The sequence below is a fragment of the Urocampus carinirostris genome, chromosome 18 (genome assembly GCF_059441175.1).
Source record: "Urocampus carinirostris isolate Australia breed hairy pipefish chromosome 18, RoL_Ucar_1.0, whole genome shotgun sequence".
NCBI classification, from domain to species: domain Eukaryota; kingdom Metazoa; phylum Chordata; class Actinopteri; order Syngnathiformes; family Syngnathidae; genus Urocampus; species Urocampus carinirostris.
The window spans coordinates 20,830,487-20,846,917 of record NC_142366.1 but is presented as its reverse complement, the minus strand read 5'-3'; the positions used below and the strand labels follow the sequence as shown (position 1 = coordinate 20,846,917).

Below are 16,431 nucleotides of genomic sequence, written 5' to 3'. Positions count from 1 at the left end.
ATACACGCCCATATTGGGTGGCAAAGATTGGAAGGGTGCTTAAACAGCAATCTCTAACCGTTTTACGGTTTACATTTTGCGGTTTTCAACGTTCATCATTTCTTACATTCTTATTGGTTAAACATTTGTCCCACCTCTTTTCTAACTGTGTGTGCTTTTGCATCAATAAAATTGTGGTCTAAACTAGATTTTTTATATTTTATTTTATTTCAAGGTTGATCATGTAAACGAGACATTTCGGACCGACTGTAGCCAGGCCCAAAAGGCAAAAGAAGATGCTTTCCAGCGCCAACAAATGTGGACCTCTCCACACACTTAAAGTTGCTGTCCGAAATTTTGAGTTTGAAATTTGATTTACTCTCTGCTACCATCTCTGGGCTTGAAATAATAAACAGCCTCAGTCAGCTCATACAAGCTCAATAAGTTATTTTTGCATCTTTCCTTGGGTTTGGCGTTTGGACTGTATTTGAAACAGGCCTTTTCTTTTACCATTTTTATACTTTGATAATAAAAAAAATTACAAGCATAAAGTCACTCTTCAATCTTCTCCCCACTCTGCCCTTTTCCTTGTACTTATTGTATTGCACGTCTTGAAGTGTTGTTAAGAGTAAGATAAAAGCATATAAGTGCAGTAGGAAAAATGATAAAGGATCTTCGAATTCAGTTGGACATTGTTAACACATACTATTTAAAAATATTTAATTATTAAGGACACCGCAAACAACGCATCCTGGTTTTGAGGCATGTAGAAGCAGTTTGCCATAACATCCACATGATGGCGATGTCATATGAAGTTGATAGTTTTGAAACGTTGATAATTAATCTTAAACTGCAATTGCAGCCTGCCAAACAAAACAAGCGAAAGAGTGTATAATTCAGTTTTTTCAGGCAAATTTAGATGTTTGCCCAAACCAGGATACCAATAGAAAGCTGTTTTATCTGCACAAGTGCCCAAGTCTGTTAACAAATCACGTTTTATATAGTAGCAATAGTATTTTTTTGATTATAATTTGACTATATAAATGTTATTTGTAAAAAAAGAAAAAGTACAGTACTTTTATTTGTGATAAAGTCCATCAAGTCTTTAATCAATACAGTACTGTGATAAAGCAGTGAGATTATATATAGATAGATAGATAGATAGATAGATAGAGAGAGAGAGAGAGAGAGAGAAAAAACACATATGAAGTACATTTATTTAAAAAAAAATGTTTGATTCTACGAACTGGGTTTTGCTCTTCAATGTATGAGTATTTAGGTTTCCATTGCGCGCAGGTTTACTATCGCAGGACCTCTTTGGAAGGCAACCCCACAGAAAATGAGGGATTACAGTAATCTCAGGTTCATTATTTTTTTCAGCCTTCGTTTTAACACACAACAACAAAGACATAGGGGGGAAACATATAAAAGCTTGTCTATATCAATGAACACTAATTAAGCCAACACGCGTTAAGTGCCTGATCTGCACTCAGGCACAGCCGCGTGAAACCACTTCATGAGGTTAATTGGCTCATCCGCGCTCATTAGCATAGCTAATTAGGAAGCTTGTTAAAAGATAAACGTTGTTTGTTCAATTGCCGTCGCTTCGTAGGCGTGAAGTGGCGCAGGCGGGTTACCCGCCATGTGCAGATGCTCGCCGTCGGGTGCCAGCTCTCCAATCCCCCATCATCATTAGCAAACTGTTGGCATAATTAGCTCTGTCGGCTCATGTTAGCTCGTTCTCCTTCCTGTGCTGCTCAAGAGGTTAGTGATGGGAACTCCGACTCCTTTTAGAAAAACGGCTCTTTCAACTTGGCTCACTAAAAAGAGCCGTCTCTTTCACCTTCCAAAACGGCTATTTAATGTTTATTTTATTTTTTTAAATATTACCAATAATAATAAAACATCATGCACCAAATGAATTAATTTTTAAAATCTATTATTCTAATGCATTATAATAACAATTATTGTTTTGACATAGGTGAACTCTTAAGCTCATTTAAAATTCTTCCAAGCAAAAAAAAACTGATATTGAACAGTCGCAAGCACCTTCAGAAGAGAGAAAAAGAGAGATGAGAAAGAAAGAGCAAAAGAGACACAGATGAGGGACAGCAATAGAGAAAAGGGAAATATTAGAATAAAGATGAAAGAAGAGACAAAGAAAGAAAGAGAGAATAAGGTGGAGAGAAAGAAAAGGGGGCAGGGAAGAGAGAGAGAGAAAAGGAAGGAGAGAGAGAGAGAGAGAGGGAAGGGGGAAAGGGAGAAAGAAAAGGGGTAGTTAGATACAAACAGAAAAAGACAATAGTAATAATAATAATAATAATAATTTCCTTTGTATTGTCATTCTTTGTAACAATGTACACAGAACGAAATGTCGATACACCTGACCCGTTGTAGCGAGTCGATGCATCCGCAGCCAACAGAGGGCGCCGCCATTATACCAATTAGGTATGTCTCGGCCGAGGCGCAAACCAGCGACCTCCCAGTCTCAAAGCGGGCACACTACCATCTAGGTGAAAGAGAATAAAAAAGAAAAAAGAGAGAAAGAGAGAGAAAGAAAGAGTAAGAAAATGAAAAAAAGAACAAGAAATAGAGAGAGTAAGAAAGCTAGGAAGAAAAAGAAAAAAGAGAAAAAAGCAAGAGAGGAAAAAAGCAAATAAAAGAGGAAGAAAGCTATCTCATCTAGCTGCAACCACTTATCCTCAGTAGGGTCGCAGGGGTGCTGGAGCCCATCCCAGCAATCATCAGGCAGTGGGCAGGGGACACCCTGAACTGGTTGCCAGCCAATCGCAGGGCACACAGGGACAGACAACTCGCTCATTCGCACCTAAGGACAATTTGGACCGCCAATTCACCTGAAATACATGTTTTTGGAATGTGGGAGGAAACCGGAGTACCCGGAGGAAACCCACGCAAGCACGGGGAGGACATACAAACTCCGCACAGGAAGTCTGGAGCTGGATTTGAACCCACGCAGGAGGTTCCCAAGACAAGAACTGTGCCGCACATGCGCTAACCACTGTGCCGCCGTGCTGCCCGGAAGAAAGCTATGAAGAATCAAATTTTAAAAAAGAGATAAAAAAGACAAAGAAAAAATCAGATGACAGAGAGAATAGGAAAGATAAAAAAGAGAAAGGGTGAGAAGGAGAAGAGAGAAAGAGTTAGAGAGAAAACAAAGAGTGGGGGAGAGAGAAAGAGGAGAGAGAAGTAAAGAGAGAGAAACAACAAGAGAGTGAGAGAGACTGAGAGAAAGAGAAATAGAGATGGAGAGAAATAGGGACTGAGGGACTGAGCGACTGAGAGACTGAGAGACACGAAGATACGGAGAGACGGAGAGACACGGAAACACGGAGAGACAGAGGGCATTTTGAAGCTGGCTCCTCGGTCACAGGGAGCCGGCTCTTATCCTTCACCTGAAAGAGCAGGCCTACAGAGCCGGTTTACCCGCGAACCACCCGTCACTCCAAGGAGGTGAGCGCCGGGTTGTTGCCGCGTTTCCACTGATAGAGCACAAGTCAGTGCCACATTCTCAAGTACAAAAATATATCCGTGGGGTGATTTATTTACTCCTTTTTTACAAACACAACTTGCAATCTTTTGTTCCTGATGCTGAACATACCCTTTGAGGCAAAAGTGAGGGGAAATAAAAGCCGAGCTGCAACACTCCTCCAGTGATGAGCTCGCAAACAAACTCCAGCACTGCCAAATAAGCGGCGAACGGGAAAATAAAAGCCAAGCGAGGGGAAGGGGTGGGCAGGAGCGTTACATTTACTGAAATTAAACATTTTCTCATCAGCCTCAGGGCGCAGCAGGCCCGCTAATGTATTATTCATTCCCACTTCACAAAGGAACATTAATCAATTATGAAGATATGAGGATCTTAAAGTATAGAGGAGAGATGAAGAGTGGCCCGGTCTTATTAATATGCGGCCGCAATCGTGCGCCCGACGTTTCCCCCCCTCCGCTGCCGCGCTCCTCAAATCAATATTTTGCAGATTAATTTGAAGCGGTTGAGGCGAGATGGCGCATGGAACGGAAGGGAGGGGGGCAGCTGAGGTCTGAATTAAGGTAAAATGTTTTGCTCCAGTTTTTTGTTGTCCTTTTCTTGTGTTTTGTATTAACTACTTACTGTTTTATGGCAACAATAAATAGTAAATAGTGTTTTTTTATATGGCAAGTGCAGTAATGCAAAATTGACATCGATTTCATACGAATCTTTCACAAAAAACATAAAAAAATCCGTGTTTATTCGTGCATGACAAGCTCTCATGTGTAATGCGCAACCACTAAATTTCGTTTGGAAATCAGTATGAAATTTGGTTTCACATTCTCAGCTCAAAGTTTGCGGTTGAGGAAATCGAACCCAGGTTGTGGAGGTACTGGTACAACGGCATTATTAGCTCAGGAGGTAGAGCGCTCGTCTTGGGATCAAGAGATCGTAGGTTCGATTCCCGGCCCCCCACATGTCGCAGTCTCCTTGGGCAAGACACTGAATCCCTAATGCCCCCAATAAGCACGTAGGCGCCTTGAATGGCTGACTCCCTATTGGTGTGTGAGTGTGTGCTTGAATGGGTAAGTGTGAAATTTGAAAAGCGCTACATCAATGCAGACTATTTACCATTTACTTTTAGGCACAGTACCAGAGACGGATGTATATTTTGTTATGCAATTCACATGTCACAACAAAATATAAGTAATTTGTATTCTATTATAAGCATTCTTTGCGTGTGTGTGTGTCTTTGTCACAATTTTTACGAGTCAATAGGTGACCGAATCCCCCTAATCCAACCCCTAACACCAAGAAGGGAGGCAATGGGTACCAATATTATAAGTCTTAAGTATGGCTCAGCCAAGGCTCGAACCTGTGACCCTCCAGTCCCAGGGTGCCCAACCCTAAGGCCAACGGGATGGTATTCTATTGTATTCTAAGCATTCTAAGTGACACATTGTATCGCATAAAATGCCCAACGAAATAAACATTTGTCTTTGGTACCGCGACAAAAGATAGGTGGTGAGGAGATAAAAACCCTTTTCGTATGTCATCTTTATCACACTGGCGGGTTCAGTCCAGACTCTCATTGCTACGACGCAATTTCGAAAACCGTTACAACCAATGTTTTGCAATAATAGTGTGTACCGCATATCCGACCTTTGAGTTTCCTTGGGTGATAAAAAAAGAAAGAAATATGTCGTAATTGAGTAAATACAGTACTCATTTTGGTAACTGTATGCACAAAAAAGGGTATACTTCACAAAATGCATCACAAATGAAAGTTTAAACCATTTTAATCAATTTGTAATTGGGAAAGCGTGTTACTGTTTAATTAATGAAAATGATCTTCGCTGGGTTTATGATAGGGTGTCTAATTTTCACCCATGAAGTCGATTAAATAGAAGGGAAGCTAAGCAGAATTAATGTTCTTACCAGCAGCCTCATTTACACATTGTTGTCCATTTTGGTGCAAATCTGGGGATCTATTCACTGTATAAATGTGTTCAGCTTCCACAGAACTATTCTAACATGTGTGGACTTAAAAATTCATTAACTCCCAAGCGGTCTTCACGCTTTTGCTTCCACAAGTTGTGTTTCATTGCACCTTCATTTGATTGCATATTATTATGCTTAGTAACTAATAAAGAGTAATGCTAGTTTAAAATGATTTCAAGAAAAGAACAAATACATTTTAGAGAAAGGCAGCAATAGGAATAACCGATAACACAAACAAATACTTATAGGTGCAGTGCGTATTTTGAGGAGTGCTTCAAAAGGTTGAAAGTTGAATATTTTCTCTTTAAAGTATGTGTTAACAATGTTCAAAGAACCCATATGCTTTACTTTCCACCTGGCTTATTTGCTTTTATCTTATTTTTTAGCAAAGCTGTTCTGGGTGGAACACATTAGGTAGGAAGAATGTGGGGGAGTCCCATAGAGTGATGTCATGCTCATCTGTGTTCTTTTTTATTTCCCCCGTATTTTAATGTAGCGTGGAAATGGTAAAAGTAAAAATACTTATTTTTGAAGTAACATGTCCAAACACCAACACAAACCCCCGAAAATAGGATTTTTTTTAAATTATTTGAGCGTGTCCTAGAAATGCACAATGAATGAATGAGTTTACATAGGCTGCATTAATGACCGAAGCTAAGAGATTTTGGCCGTGAGTAAAATAAAGTTCCAAACTCTTATACAAATTAAAAATACAAATGTTGATATAATTTCCCAAAAGAACTATGTCAAATTAAGATCTGCCTTTCCTCAAACTATTGTCACGTTTACTTCTTGTACTACTATTTGAACAGTGACCCTGAATTAGCTTTGATAAGAAAAATAAAATCAAGACATGCTACCGTCACAATGTTTGACAACTTTGATAGCATAAAACCCACTTGAGGCAAATTTATTTAAAGTCATCAGATGCAGACCAGGGTTTCTGAGAGAATGAGGTACTGGATTCCAAGCAAACTACCAAGGCGCCTTGCATGGCTGACTCCCTATTGGTGTGTGAGTGTGTGTGTGTGTGTGTGTGTGTGTGTGGGTAAGAGTGAAGCACATTGGTAAAGCGCTTTGAGAGTTCTTCATTGACATTTACTAATGGATCCCGCAACCATTGTTTCCAGTATTTTCATTGCTCACAAGTTTCCACCTACCTGAGTGAGATTGGCGATACTCTCTTGTTCCAGCAGCAAAATGGTCGCTTGCAGTTTAGTGATGCCTAGATCTTTCTCTGCAATTTCCTTCATATTGTATTTTTGGAGGCTTTGCAGACAGAATATCTCACTCTGCAAGTGTGCCAGCTTCGCATCACCTTCCAGCACATGACTTGTGAACTAAAATCGGGGGGAAAAAAAGGTGTGATTTAGAAAGACTGAGAAACTAAGTGTGTTGTATAGGCAAAATGAGAAATACTTCATGTTCTTGATGCATACTGGAGAAAAAGGATTATAATTAAAAAGGAGTTACGTACGTTGGTACATTTCTTGTCAGGCTGACACGGGCGACGCGCAAGGTCAAGCTGCGGAATGCAATGCCTTAACAAACAAATAAGCGTGCTTACACAACCGGATAATAGCGTGGGCGAAGGAATGAAAATGTTGCGCCGATGATGGCTACTCGTGTCAAAGCAGATGAAAACATTACGTACCTATATGGATTTAAGTTAGGTGGCTCACATTGTTAAGATGTTGTAAAGTTCTAATTGGGGCTAAAAGGTTTCAGCTTCTGTTTTTGTGGACAGAAAAACATCGTGCTGGGGATTCTTTCCATTTTTTTCTTCTTTGAGATGTGCTAAACAGGCTGACGAATAATGGTGACGGTTTTGAAGGCAGTCTGTTCTCATGAGACGTTTGGCACTTACCAACTTGTTAAGTAAGTCGTTTTTCACGAGCGAAAAAATATTGTCAAGTGTTGATGCATGAATCTTTTACAGGTCTTGTCACACTCATTTTTCTGGAAAAGAATCCATTGTTTAAATGGTCAAAAGATTGTTTTGATATCCTGACTAATATTTGACCACTAGATGTTGTTGTATCGTGTAGTACAACTAAAAACAGAAGAAGACAAACAATGGTGACTTAAAGTGACCAAACAGCACCAATGTATTTTGTTTTGTTTTGCCCAGCTATTTGCAAGATTTTTGGAGTACCATTAGCAGCAAGATGGTGGACGATTATGACAGCTTCCTCTAGGTGACCCTAAATGTTTTGTAAAATCAATACAAATTTCTAGATCTCAGCGTATTCTAAAAATAAATTTATATAATAGTTTGACTGATTAATTATGCTGCTATTGAGTTTTTGTGGTACCGTAGCTTCACTTTTACTTTCACTTTTAATGTTTATGCTGGGTTATATATGGGTATTGTTTTTCTCCATCCATATTTATTCTGGATATTAATTCTGTGAATCTTTGCATTTTCTTTTAACTGCAACTGGATATTCTGTATCTGAATCAGGTTCTTGATTTTTTTCTTATAATTCAAATTAATATTTTTTATTTTTGATATTGGTATCGATATTTTTTTCACCACTAGTAGACGCTAAAAATTAAACACTGTAATGAAGACATGTTGAAGTTTTTCTTTCATGGTTTGCAGGAGTTGTTAGTCAGTGAGTAAAAAACTTGAAGTCCACATTAAACATTCATAAGAAAAGAAGTGCACCAATCAAAAATAAACCAGTACGTCCAAATGGATTTTTAAAAACAGCAAAAAAAAAAAAAAAAAAAAAAAAAAAAAAAAAAAAAAAAAAAAAAAAAAAAAAAAAAAACATCTGGTTTAAAAATCTTCCGAAATGAACTTAGATACCAAACAGCGCATAAATACTCGTATTTTAAAACGATGCAGAAAAAGCCAGCCCAAATAATGGTCATTTTGAACAAAAAAATATGACTTTAAAAAAAAAAAGTAAAAAAAATAAAAAAAATTTCAGTTTGTTAAATGCATGTTTGTAAATAGGCACGCACTATTCCGGATCTGAAATATTTTTTTCATTGTTGCCGTACATCAAAGTATGGCTCAGCAAATTATGAGGGAAATACTCCATTGTGTAAACTGGGGCGTATATCATTCGTTAATCCATTGTCAACAATATAACCTCAAGTGGTGAAATAAACTTGGGAGCGTTTTCACACTCCCTGACCGTAAGCCACAAAAGACAATAAAAACAGCAGTAGGTGCATTTCAGCGAGACCCAGCTCGGAACCGCCATGTTTGTTACCCGCAGCTTGGAGAGATGCGCTAATTCATCACATATGCCTCGGCCTCTTGTTAAACCTGGCTGCGAATGGAGCCCTTCCAGTGTAGTTGTCAAACCAATAAAATACACAAAAACAAAATACTTCACTGTCTCTCAGTCAAGCTTTTAAACCATAACAAGCACACAGAAAAATTAAACGACAGAAAGGGGAATAGAAAAATCCATCTGTTCTAGAGGTAAGATCTTGGGCCCAGGCCCTAACCGAACCTGGCCCGAATTTTGGCTTAAAATGTCAATCAGTATGTCGGGCTGGTCGGGCTTCTCTCTCTTCTTCTTTCCTTTGTGGAGGATCTACACAACATGCCCTTACTTTTTACTTAAGTAATTATTTAGATAAGAAAAATGCTTCCAAACTACCAGTTGAACTTAAAATCAGGAAATCCAAATAAATGTCCCTCCTCGTGTTGGGGTAATAGACGCGCGGCTTCCTCCTTCCACCTCCCTCACATCAGAAATTATTTTTGCTTCTTGCCAATAGCTTACAAGCTTTACAAACTTTCTTTTTGCGTTTTGGCTAAATATTTCACTATTTGCAGCTCGTAATCTGCATGATTGATCTTTTCTGTGCCATTTTGTTCAGTTTCACTTCCGTTCGCTGCACTTTGCCGAGATGCGCACTTCAGCGCCAAACTGTTTATTTCGGCACTGCACTTCAAAGTGCACACTTGATTTGAGGAACCCAGCCCCAAGTAAACCCCAGGCTGCGTAGTAGAGCCAAAACCAACAGTTTGATGCTGAAGTAAAGCTTTGTGTTTACTGTGTTAGCAAATTAAAGCTTTACGTTTATTTCAGGCTCGTTTATCGAATCAAGTTAGTCCATCGGGTTTGGGCGTGTTCGGGTTTATATACCCGCGACTCGGGTTGGGTCGGGCTGAATGTTTGAGGCGCAATCTGACCGCTAATCCTTTCCTTTCAAAAACGTATTATCAATATTGCCAGTGTTGGGTTCAGTGTGTTACAAAGGAATGTAATTACTTTTCTTAGTAACGGGTAGTGTAATGCATTATCAATCAATAAAATTTAGTTAGTCAACTGTGGTTACGACATTGAACATTAACACGTCACTCATTAACTACAGATAATGCATTGCAGCGTTTTCTATTATACATCATTCATATATTCACATACAAAACTTGATTCAACAAGTTACAATCAGTAAGCATGTTTATATATACATACAAAGAACAACTGAATACAGTAATGATGTCGCTAAAATTCTTATCCAGATCTTCTACATACAGTATATACTAGCCTCTATGCCAAATTATGAACCATAAAATACTCAGTTCATGTGGCTATTAGTTTTAAGAGGTTGGCTTTTCATGCAAACATGTATGTTCATTTGTAAGCAGATTTTGGAGCAACGAGATACTTTGGTGTCAGTAATCTGGGGGGTACCAGAGTTACTTTATAAATGACTTAATCAGGAACTGTATTTGATTACCGTTTTTAAGTCATGGACCAACACTAAACATTTAACAAAAAGGCGTGAAATTAAGAGAATTATTACCGTACATTTCTGATCAATCGGCAAATTATAAAACTTTAAAATTCAAATTATTGTAATTGGATGCGTTAATGACTGAGTTACAGTACCTCTTCATTTTGCAAAGAACTGCCCAAGGACTTGCAGGCCACAATAGATGTGTTGTACTGTCTTTGTATGCCGGGTGTTGGATCCTCTGATGTTTCCTGGACCAGACCACATTCACTGGAAGGGAATCAGAATGTACCTTTTGAGGCAACGGAGTTATGCATGTTGGAGTACAATTCGATTACTATGGAAGTATTTTTGCAGAATTCTAACAGACTGTAAGGACCCAACATTTGCATAAAATTAGGGCCAGATTTTCTGTCCATTATGAGGGACAAACTTATTAATTCAGCAGTGACTGACTTTACTCACCCTGACGACAAAGAAATGTATGACTTAACTAGATTCATCTGTTTAACTATTTAGCGCAGCAAATCAAAGGGTCAATATAAACTTCAGGAAAATGTTTAAGATTTTCCTTTTTAAAAATCAATTTCTTCAGGTCACTTGACTTTTTTCCCCCAAATCTAACATTCATTTCCGGTACCATGAGTAAAAAGTGTGATGAGATATAATTGAATGCATTTTTGTACGTCATCTGTATCACGGAATGTCTAGTGGTTAGGTTTCGGCGCTATCTACGCTGCGACCGAGTTTGATTCCCAGTGTGTGCAATGTTTTGCAGTTTTAGTCTGTGACATTATTTGATTGATCAATCATTGTACTAAATAAATGATATGAGAGTACAAAATGTGCAACTTTTATACAAAAATAAAATAATAACTGTAGTTTCACTTTCATGCGCTTTATAGTCCAATGCACCTTATACATGGTAAATGGACTGCCTTTGTATAGCATTTCAACCAGTAACTAAAGCGCTTTACTATGCCCTTCATTTCACCCATTCACACACTCACACACCGATAGCAGAGTCAGCCATGCAAGGCACCTACCTGATTATTGGGGCGATTAGGGAATAGTGTCCTGCCTGAGGACACTTCGAACATTTAACTCAGAGGACCCCGGAATCGAACCTGCGACATCCCAAGACGATTGCTCTACCTCTTGAGTTACTGTCACCCCCAAAAAATAAGACAATGGACCATTTTTTGTAGGTGCGCCTTATAATCCAGTGCGCCTTATAGTCCGTAAAATCCGGATGTATCGGTTTAATTTACAAGGCGCATAGATGTCTTAAATGATGGCAACCTAATCTGATTTCTGTGTGTGCGATTCAATGTGTGTCCCAACTGTAAAAAATATGCTAACTATGCCCAGAAAACTCCTTAAGTCGCTAGTGACAGCTGTCACACTCGAGATGGCAAAAGAGAGTCGGAAAAAACACACATCACATTTTACGTACACACAGGCGGTAGACACAATCCCTTGCGCACTCTTCTCCCTTGCACACACACACACACAATTTGATATTTACTAACCTGTTCAGATAAAACTTTGCGCAGATTAAAAATGTTAAAACTCACATTTGATCAAGCGTGTCGGCACATTGGTGCCAAGCAGCGGGGGGAGAAGACGGCGTTTGACAAAAGTGACACGAGTGCGGATAGACAGCGTCGAGAGTTAAAGCTTTCACTTCTGCAAAACAAACTTTTCAGTCAAATGGCGTGAAAGCCAAAGAAGACTTTAGATTACAGTTTGCTTCTGTTTCAAGTCAAAGAATGTGTCTCGCTATGGTTTCCTATCAGACTATCACAACAAGGTGCCCTCGTTTTGAATGATCGGCTTGCAGAGAATTTTATGAGAGATAAAAAAGGCATACACAAATACTGCGAACGGGAAAATGTATGCATTGGAAAAGAAAAGGAATGTTTAATTTCAATATCTAAGGGATTTGCATCTCAACAACCATTTTACATTTAGATTTGTAAATAAAGTCTTATTACTTTAACACAAACTTTTAGCTACGCATATATTGGAAAATGAAGTTTTGTATAAACCTGTAGTATTTATTGATCTATTGTTAAGTAAAAAAGGTGTGTAAGTTTATTAAGTCCTGTTTGCTCCTTTAAGATTTTTTGTTATATTTACTCCGTGTTATTTTCTCATCATTGTTATTTTTCTCTTTAATTTGTAATTTCTTAAATAGATTCAGTCATTCAAATCTGTTATTCAATGAAAACGTTTTTATTATTGATCGTGTAATAAAATACAGTTGTTTCAATTATTTCATCAACTGACAATCACATTAACATGAAAAAAAGGGTTATGGGGTTTATGGCACTAATCATTGCACTATTGTCACGTTGCACTATTTTTCATCGCACTACTACAACTTTGGCAGTCTCCAAGCACTACTTTGTAAGTATTTTGACTATTTAACCTGACATTTTTTTATTTTGTCTTTACTACGTATTTATCCTTGAGTGTCAAGTCTAATCTCATCGCAAACAATGTTAACTACTGTTCTCAATGACAAAAAAGAAAATTCAAAATTAGTTTCACCAATACGTTTTCGATTCAAAAATATCCTGATGTTATGTTCTAAATATTAGAAACCGTCAAAGTAGTTTGCCCTGAATGCCAGTTCTTCATTCTTTATTTAGACTAGTATTGCTCACATGTTATTTTGACTGTTATGCACGGTTTATACCATTCTCACTATCAGGTTTTCTTTTATTCCCACACCCTTTGGGGCGGAACTGCTTTTTGTAACCTAGGAGATTTAACAAAAATTAAGGGCCCAGAGGAGGGCTTTTAAGACAGATTGGATTGTCTTATCTCGGAGTTTGGTCCTCTCCTGTTCTCTTTGCAAGGTAAAAATCCATTGATGTTTTATTTTTTTTCACATTTTTTGTGTGTCTACTCAACTATGAACTTAACATGTGCGTTCTTGGAGCTCATTATTTTATTAACCAATTCGATAAGTTATTCAACTCATAACTAAATATTTTAGGTCACTTAAGTACGACTGCATTTGACTGGAACACTTGCCTCGTTTTTTTGTTTTTTGTTACCGTTTACGCACCTCTAAGCGGATGAGTTTGAACACTGAATACACTGTATGCGCTGCATCACACAACATCAGATAATTAACGAGCAGCTTCTTAGCATCCGTAATTTGTTCTAATGAACCACATGAGCAATTTTCATTATAGATTGAGTAAGCTTGATTTGTTAAAAAGGTCATCAGCACAGAAATCACTACTAGTGGCTACTTTAAAGGACCAACTTTTCCGCTGGTGGAATTCTTTTTTTTTCAGTAAGTTGCATATTAAAAATAAATAATATAATAACAGCAAATAAATTATTTAAAGATATTTACAATGCAATGAAAACCCTGACATATGCAAATGCTAGGTCAAGGGTGAGCAAATTATGGCCTGTAGGCCACATACTAGCACTAAGCTTCTAATCCAGTTGCTGCCCCAAAAATCTTTTACAAGTACTACAAATAAAAAGTGTTTATTTGGGGGCCACTCGTCTGCACCCTTTACGTTAAAATATATTTTTCTACTGTGCCGAAGTATAGGTGCCAATTTTTCAAAATGGATAGGTTTGTGTTTGCAATAGTTCATAATGATCTTATCAAAATGTTTATCAAATACTATTCACATATCCTTTTGGGTTTAGAATTTGTTCAAGCCATATCAAATGTAGTGCCTAAAAATAGGCATAACACATTTGTTCTGAGTGTTTCAAAACCAATTTGATGAAATTGTCTATTAATAACAAATATAAAATGAAATATAACATTTACTCTACATGTCTGTCTGTATATCTATGCATAAATAAATTTGAAACATCTTTCCACATGCATTGCCGAGGTAACGGAGTGAGATTTTGTATCAGCTGATTTTAAAAAAATCGTAACGAATCATTGTTTTTCTACCTGGCCCGGCCTATCCGTAATTTTTTATCAAATCAATGCGGCCATCGAATGAAAAGGTTTTTCTCGTCCTGCGCTAAATTGAAGTGACGATTTGACATAAAAATGTGACTTTTCAAAGTTTTGTTTATTAGCTGTTTGAATTGCATATCATTACTTAAATGCCCGAAGGTCATCGTGGAGCCACAGCTGCTGTGATCATCTGAGTGAGTGTGGACTGTCACGTGCTTATGTTCCATATTATGCAGACAACAAATGAGACTATATGACTATTTATTGTTATACATATGATAAAGTATCTGTGCATAAAAAAATATGATGAGAGGCCATTCCTACTTGGAGTCATAAGTGGTGATGATGATCATTGTGTGACACATGAGTGTGAGCACTGGTGCTGTTGTAGATGGGTAGACGAGTGTTTGTGTTTTATTAAAGCAAGGCTCTCGATTTCTCAACCTGTCACTCGGCCCTATTAGGCAAAAGCTAACAAAATCTGTCATGAATATGCAGTAATAACATGCAAATTGCTCCTCGCTGCCCTTGCCCCTTATGTGCTGTGTGTACGAGTGTGTGCGTGCGTTTGCCCTCCGGGCTGTAGACATTGGCTCTGTAAACCTAATTCTTTCTACACTGTTACAGCAACAGGGCATATTTCATAAGAACAGACATTCAAATTAACTGCGCAAACACACACAAACACACATGCAAGTTCCCAGTAGATTTAAAGGTTAATAGACAACTAGAGCTGCAACTAATGATTATTTTAATATTCATCTATTCAACGACTATGTGTAGTCGAATTATCGTGTAATTATTTCTTTTTTTAATTAAACTTTGAAATTGATTTAATTACATGGTAAATGATAACCAGTACAGGAAGCATGAGTACAGGGTAAAATATATATTGTATTAAACATAATACAGATTTGTACAAAAATTAACTTTCAGATTTATTTTCCCTTATGTTTCTGTCCAGAGCCTTCTCTCTGAAAATGCTGTTCTACTAGTGATTCCAAGAGCCAAGAAGAGATCCGCAGGTTCGAGAGCCTTCTCCATTTGGGCCCCGGTGTTGTGGAAAGATCTGCCCTTTACAATTTGATCTGCACCCTCTGTGGAACTGTTAAAATCTAGCTTGAAACACACTTATATTATATAGCTTATGAATGACTTATATTTCATGTTAACAATGTCTGTGTATTGTTTGTTCCTTCCTTTGCATCCTTGCCCTCGTGTAGGTTTAAGATCGGAGGGTGTAATCATAATCTGTAGTTTGTAATAGTCTGTGGTCTGTGCAGCCCTTTGAGGCCTCTTGTAATTAAGGGCTTTACAAATAAGCACAACTTGACTTGAAAACATTGGTCCAGTGCTTGGTCAGAAGAGACATCGATCCGTAAATAAATCTCCATTTTTTAAGGATAGGCAGATAAATAAATTATGTATGCCTGTAAACCAAAAACATGCTCATTAGCATCAAAAGAAATATGATGTCCATTTTGAAAAGCACATTGAGTTGTCAATGTCAAAGTCTGTAACTAAAGTATCTTAACAACTCTCAACAGTTTGAATTCTAAGGTTTTTAAAAACTCCACGTTTGTTGTTTTTAATGTCCCAACAACTGACGTTTATCCTTCGGACTCCAGCCATTTAAATGAAATACATTTGTCAGACACAGTCTGGCATAACGCTTCAGATCTTTTCTTAGAGAAAAATATGTAAATAAAATGAACAATGCATGTCATCAAAACCATATTGGCTTTAATGTTACTTAAGTCTTACAGAGGCGAGTCAGACTCTTTTGTCTAACAGTTTAACATGCTCTTTAAATGTTAGTGTGCCACCGAGCTACCACCATGATATGCAAGGTCTGCTTTGCAAGCTTTAAAAGTAGTTTTTTCAACAACTGTATCCAGGCTAAAATGCTCCCAAACCTTCAAAGTTTTCGTACGCATAGTTGATGTTGACGCTGCCGTTTCTATATGTTTACATTACCGCTCGAGGCAGGGACACTATTGGCTATTGGGCATGAGCAATTTAGCAGAGATTATATTCATGTAGTGATGCCTCTCCCTGTTTGGAAAAATGTGTCTGGTGATAATAATAGAAACCAAAATTATTGTTATTTGTGTTATTCTTAATCTCTGATTATTCTTTAATCTCTGCGGCGTTTGCCCATTCACACTTCATGAACACACAAACAAGTAGATGGCATGTTGCTTCCCTCTCCCGAGGGTGATGTTTGACACAGCTTGGGTGCTGCCACAGCAATTAACCTCCTTGTTAATGAGAGAGGCTTTGTCAAGCGGCCAGATGGCACCGC

At 37.9% G+C, this 16,431-nt stretch overlaps 1 protein-coding gene across 3 annotated transcripts in view; it reads right to left on the bottom strand.

Moving 5' to 3' along the window:
* Positions 1-16,431, bottom strand: part of LOC148348622 (uncharacterized) — a 193,820-nt gene that overhangs the window by 140,918 nt on the left and 36,471 nt on the right. For all 3 annotated transcript variants that reach the window (XM_088322749.1, XM_088322748.1, XM_088322750.1), the window contains 2 exons: positions 10,330-10,444; positions 6,628-6,807 (listed from right to left, as the gene is read on the bottom strand). In XM_088322749.1, the coding sequence (XP_088178875.1) occupies positions 6,628-6,807; positions 10,330-10,444 (295 nt within the window). The remainder of the gene's footprint in view (positions 1-6,627; positions 6,808-10,329; positions 10,445-16,431) is intronic.